Source organism: Myotis lucifugus, unplaced genomic scaffold (assembly GCF_000147115.1).
Source record: "Myotis lucifugus unplaced genomic scaffold, Myoluc2.0 scaffold_1, whole genome shotgun sequence".
Classification (NCBI taxonomy): Eukaryota; Metazoa; Chordata; class Mammalia; order Chiroptera; family Vespertilionidae; genus Myotis; species Myotis lucifugus.
Window position 1 is genome coordinate 38,945,731 of NW_005871049.1, and position 6,261 is coordinate 38,951,991.

The following is a 6,261-nucleotide window of genomic DNA, read 5'->3' on the forward strand; positions in this document are numbered from 1 at the left end:
TGGCCTTATTTTGTTAATCTGTAAAATGAGGGTGACTTGGGTCAGTAATTTCTATCTGTGAACCATAGCTCTGAAGAGAGCTGAGCCTAGCCAGAAGAATCGAGTGTAGCCCCCAAAAGCCAAGCTAACCCCAAAGAGCTGAGACTAGCCCTAAGCCCTGACTCTAGTCCCAAAGAGATGACCCAGTGCCTAAGAACCAAGCCTACCCCAAAGAGCCCAACCTAGTCCCAAAGGCTTAGCCAAGTCCTGAAGGGTTGAGCCTAGCCCCAAAGAGCCAAGCCTAGTCCTAAGAGCTGAACTGGTACTGAAGGAATGACTAGTTCCTAAGAACCCAGTCTCTAGAAAATATTTTTAAAATATATTTTTATTGATTTCAGAGAGTAAGGGAGAGAGAAACATTAATGATGAGAGAGAATCCTTGATTGGCTGCCTCCTACATGCCCCATACTGGGGATTGAGCCCATAACCCGGGCATGTGCCCTGATCAGGAATCGAACCGTGACCTTCGGGTTCATAGGTTGACGCTCAACCACTGAGCGACGCTGACCGGGCTAGAAAATATTTTTAATAAAAAAATGTATATAAACTTGTGGGGTATGGCTAAAGATGTGCTTATCAAGATTCATAGTCTTAAATATTAGAAAAGAGGCTGAAAGCCCTGGGGTTCTCACTGCAGGTCACAGAGTTTTCATTTGTAGCCTACAGCATTGTCCCCAAGCAAGACTTACCCTGTCCTTAAAAGCCTTGAATCTTGCCCTCTGGATGGAAGACCTTTCCAGAATAAGGAGGTTTCATCCGTATTGAATTTAGGTTCTGGCATGTAATTTCCCTCCACAATCAGCTTACCTAGAGTTCCCAAAAATTCTTTACCTGCTTTCACATCAGTACTTACAGACTTACCACTCATTACATGATCTAATGGATAAAGAACAATTCTTGAATCATTTAAATCACTCAGAGCTGGCAGTAAATTCAACATCATGGCCGGGTCCAGCCTTTAAACATTTCAAGGAAAGTTTTTGTTTTGCCTGTGATCATTTTGGTGCTGGGAGGGTCACGCCTGTTTCGAGTCTCCAATCCAGGTTTAGAAGTTTCTCCAGTTGTTAGTACTAGTGGCCTAGTGCATGAAATTTGTGCATGAGGGGTTGTCCCTCAGCCTGGCCTGCACCCTCTCCAATCTGGGATCCCTTGGGGGATGTCCCAAACTGGCAGTTGGACATCCCTCTTGCAATGCGGGACCGCTGGCTCCTAACTGCTCACCTGCCTGCCTGCCTGATCACTCCTAACCACTCTGCCTGCCAGCCTGCTCGCCCCCAACTGCCCCCCCTGCTGGCCTGCTTGCACCCAAATGCCCCCCCTGCTGGCCTGCTTGCACCCAACTGGTCCCCCCTGCTGGCCTACTCGCCCCCATCTGCCCTCCCCTCCTGGCCGGATCACCCCTAACCGCCTCTGCCTCGGCCCCGAAGTAGGGTGAAGTAGGGTGGAATAATATATAGTAAAAAAAGTGAGATTCACCTAAATGTAATAACATAAATGTATTTTGACATATATGAAGATTTAATTGCTATGAAATTCAAAAAGAGACTAAAGAGTTAGTAATCCAAAGGTAGTTATATGCCCTGACTGGGTGGCTCAGTTGGTTGGAGAATCCCATATACCAAAAGGTTGCGGGTTTGATTCCTGGTCAGGACATGTAATGGAAAAAACCAATCAATGTTTCTCTCTCTCCCCCTTCCTCTCTCTAAAATCAATAAAAACAAATTCTTGGGTGAGGATTTAAAAAAGTAGTTACATTTGAGGAAGATGATATAATAATTGAAGAGGGCAAGAGGAAGACTAGCTTCCCCTATTATCAACATCCCCAACCAGAGTGGTACATTTGTTTAAACTGATGAATCTACAGTGACAAATTAGGGTTCATTCTTGGTATCCATTCTGAACTTGGGCAAATGTATAAAAGCATCTATCCACCAATATAACAGTATACTTCAATATTTTCACTGGCCTAAAAATCCTATGTTCCTCCAACCCATGGCAGCCATATAGATATATATATTTTTAAATATATTTTGATTTTCTACAGAGCCAAACTGGCCAGGGCAACCACATATATTTTTACTGTCTCCACAGTTTTGCCTGTCCAGAATGTCATATAGTTGGAATCATATAGAACGTAGCCTCAGACTGTCTTCTTTCACTTGGTAATAGTCACTTATGGTTACTCCATGCCTTTTTGTGGTTTCTTTTTAGTGCCGAATTTAGTCCACTGTCTGGATGTAGCTCTTTGTTCTACTAAAGAACATCTCGGTTGCTTCTAAGTTTTGACAATTATGAATAAGCTTGCTATAAATATTTGTGTGCAGTTTTTGTGTAGATAGATATATTTTCAATGATTGGGTTATTTTTTACTTAAACAAGTAAAAACATGTACTTAAAAATTTTTTACTTATTGATTTTAGAGAGAGGAAGGGGGAGAGAGAAACATCAATTTGTTGTGCCACTCATTTATGCGTTCATTGGTTGATTCTTGTATGTTCCCTGACCGGGGAAAATCGCAAACTTGGCATATTGAGGCAATGCTCTAACCAACTGAGCTACTGGGCCAGGGGAACATATACTATTTTTATAGCCACAAAAAATAACTTAAGAAAATCAGTACATTCTATTATATGAGAATAGACAAAATATTGAAAAAATTTTTTAATTGATGCATCATAAAAGCATTGAACAAGCAAATAATGTTAATAAAAATTTTTAAATAAAATATTTAAAACAAAACAGCAGTGCAGAAAATAAGGTGTTTGCATAATTACGCACATTTAACACTTCCACATTCTTTTTGGAACCCAAGCCTTTAAATTTTGGAACCATGTTAATTTACAGGCAAATAAAAGAATGTAATGAACATATTCTACATAAAGTTATAACCTGGAAAACTACTTCCCTAGAGTATTATTGCCAGATAGCAATTAAATGTTTTTTAGAATCAACAATCTGAATAATCCTTTGCTTTTCAAAGTACCCAAGAATTATACTAGAAAACTGATTTTTAGAGAGATTAAAACATTTAGGTGTATCTACATAATGTCATGTTCTCTGGCCCATCAACCTAGATATATTTATTCACTAACCTTGGTTCTGATACTATACATTTTGTTAGATATATCTCAGAACAAGTAAGATGTATTTTAGACATGCAAACATTTTTAAATGTAACAATATGAATCATCTAATCCCAATTGGGCATCCATTTTGTTGATTATTTCAATTAGCAGTAGTAAGTACACTAAAGATAAGTAGCACAATTAACATATTCATACACCAAAAATTAAATGACAGTAGTGCAATTACTAAGTTTAATGAAATCTGGTGAGAATTTCTTTTGAGTAAAGATTTTTAAAAAGATTGAAACATTAAGCTATAGAATTCTGTTCTACATGAAAATCTTATTCTTTACCATGTTACCCTATTACAAACTAGAAATTTAAAGACTTTCTGAATATATTCAACTAAGCTGCTACCTATAAGGTGAGAATTCTGTGTACAGAATTCAGGAATTTCTTTTAAAAATTGAGCATGGAAAGTATTTGTCTTTAAATTTTCCTGTTTGCTTCTGATTAAGCATGAGATAATCCTGGTTCAAAAGTGCTTAATAAAATGTAAGTGGTCACATTTCTATGGAAAACATGTCAGTGATCCTATGTAAGGGGCAAGTAATTTTCCAGTTATATCTACAAAGTTTCATAATTAAGGATTCAGAGTGTGTCAGTATACATCATCCAAAGGTTTTTCCTTTCTTTGAATCTCCAGATAATTTTCAAGAAATCTATCCCTGACTTTTCAATTCATAAGGAATAAAACAGCCAGGTTGTGTGTGTGTGCATGCGGTTCAGTATTTTTATTTTGACATTTGCTAAGTAGTTATTATATGATAAGAAACTGTCTTAACTCACCCATATAATAATTATTCTATAGTTGGAATTGGTTTTAACTATTAAAATTGTATACAAGGAAATTAGGGGTGTTGCAGTACTTGGCTGCAAATAACTTGCCATCTGGTGTTGGGTCAGAAAATGCTATTTCATTAGTGCTGAGAAAACAGCCAAACATGAAGCGATTCCTAAAAAAAAAAAAAGAAAGAGAAAAAAGAGGAAAAGACAATTTAACAATGGAACCAAATTAAAATTTTGATTAAACTTTAGCACACTTTATTTTATCAATCCAAATATAAAAATTCAATCTAACTAAATACTCAATTAAAATCCACATTTTAAGTGATAAAATGACTTAATGCTTTAGATTTTAGAGATGGAAGCCTATTTCACAGAGAAAGCTGAGGTCCAGAAGAAATTCTGCTGAGGTAAAGGGAGTCCTAAAAACCAACCAGCTGACTGATGATGCATAGGAATGAGCAACTAATAAGAGGTAATATTGCTAATTAAAAGCCATCAATAGCTCTAGCCAGTTTGGCTAAATGGCTAGTGTCGGCCCCCTGGACTAAAGGGTCGTGGGTTCAATTCCAGTCAAGGGCACATACCTCGGTTGCAAGCTCTGTCCCCAGCCCGGGTCAGGGCACGTGGGGGAGACAGCCAATTGACACACATTGACGTTTCTCTCTGTCTTTCCCTTCCCACTCTCTCTAAAAATCAATAGAGCCTGGCCAGTGTGGCCCAGTGGTTGATTGCCAACCTAGGAAACCAGGAGGTCATCGTTTGATTCCTGGTAGGGCACATGTCCGGGTTGTGGGCTCGGCCCCCTATGCGGGGCATGCAGGAGGCAACCAATCAATGATTATTCTCATCACTGATGTTTCTATCTCTCCCTATCCCTCTTGGAAATCAATAAAAAAAATAAAAATCAATAGAAAAAATATCCTCAGGTGGTGATTAATGAAAAAAAAAACATAATTAAAACCATAGATAATTAAAGAAATCCATCACCAATAACCAATACTATATTCTTTTCAACTACACCACACACTCAGAGCTTTAAGAAGGCAAAAACTCTCTCTCTCCCAAAGTTTATTTTGGGAGGCAACCAAAATTTTTGGGGGGAAAAAGAAGGCAAAAACTATCCCACATTTTTACTTGGAATCTCCTTGATCCAGAGCGCAATTAGGATTAAAAGTAATATAAGATGAAATGGTTGAAAGAATTCAACAAAATTGAGGGATAGTTTATAAAGTAACTGGCCTGTGCTCTTCAAATTCTTCAATGTCATAAAAGACAAAGAAAGCCTAAACTGTTCCAGGTTAAAGAAAATGAGAACTAAAGAGATATGATGACTTAAGTGCAATATTCGATCCTGCACAGGGGGAAAAATGCTATAAAGGACACTTGAGACAAATGACAAGACTGAAATATGAACTATACTTTAGACAGAAGCATTACAGCCATATTAAATATCCCGAATTTGATCATTGAACTGTGCTTATGTAAGAGAATATCCTTGTTCCTAAGAAATATACACTAAAGTACAAAGAACGTAAAGCAAATGTTAAAACTTGAATCTGGGCAAAGGCATATGGGGGCTCTTTTTAACTACTGCTACTCTTGTAAGTTTAAAATTACTTCAAAGTAAAAAATTAAAGAATTAGATTCAATTAGAAGTTAAGATACAAGCTTTTCGTATCTTTACTATATAACTGAATACAAAGTTTATTGCTAAATGTCCAAAGCAAAATATTGGTTTGATTAAAAGTTCTTATTGTCTTTATTAGTGATATCAGCTATAGGAAAAATATTACATCTGTAGGTTTGAATCCTTACTCTGTACTTATACTAGCTCATTGATGTAAGTTTGTACTATATAATCCCATCTGAGCCTCAGGTGATTCTTATGTAAAATAACTAGGAATAATTTTCTACTCTTGTGATTATTTAAACATACTAGTGGCCCGGTGCATGAAATTTGTGCAGGGGGGGGGAGGGGATGTCCCTCAACCTGGCCTGCACCCTCTCCAATCTGGGACCCCTCGGGGGATGTCCGACTACCCGTTTAGGCCCGATCCCTAAACCAGCAGTTGGACATCCTTCTCGCAATCTGGGACCACTGGCTCCTAACCGCTCGCCTACCTGATCGCCCCTAACAACTCTGCCTGCCAGCCTGCTTGCCCCCAACTGCCCCCCCCCGCTGGCCTGCTCACCCCCAACTGCCCCCCCTTGCTGATCTGATCACCCCCAACTGCCCCCCACCCCCAGTGGCCTATTCGTCCCCAACTGCCCCCCCAGTGGCCTGCTTGCCACCAACGAATTTTCCTAT

General features: G+C 38.7%; 1 protein-coding gene across 1 annotated transcript in view; it reads right to left on the reverse strand.

The window, feature by feature from the left end:
• Nucleotides 1-2,685: 2,685 nt before the first annotated feature.
• ESCO2 (establishment of sister chromatid cohesion N-acetyltransferase 2) overlaps nt 2,686-6,261 on the reverse strand; it is a 25,521-nt gene continuing 21,945 nt past the window's right edge. Inside the window, exon 11 of the mRNA XM_014457030.2 lies at nt 2,686-4,120. Coding sequence (XP_014312516.1) covers nt 3,988-4,120 — 133 coding nt within the window. The 3' untranslated portion in view covers nt 2,686-3,987. The remainder of the gene's footprint in view (nt 4,121-6,261) is intronic.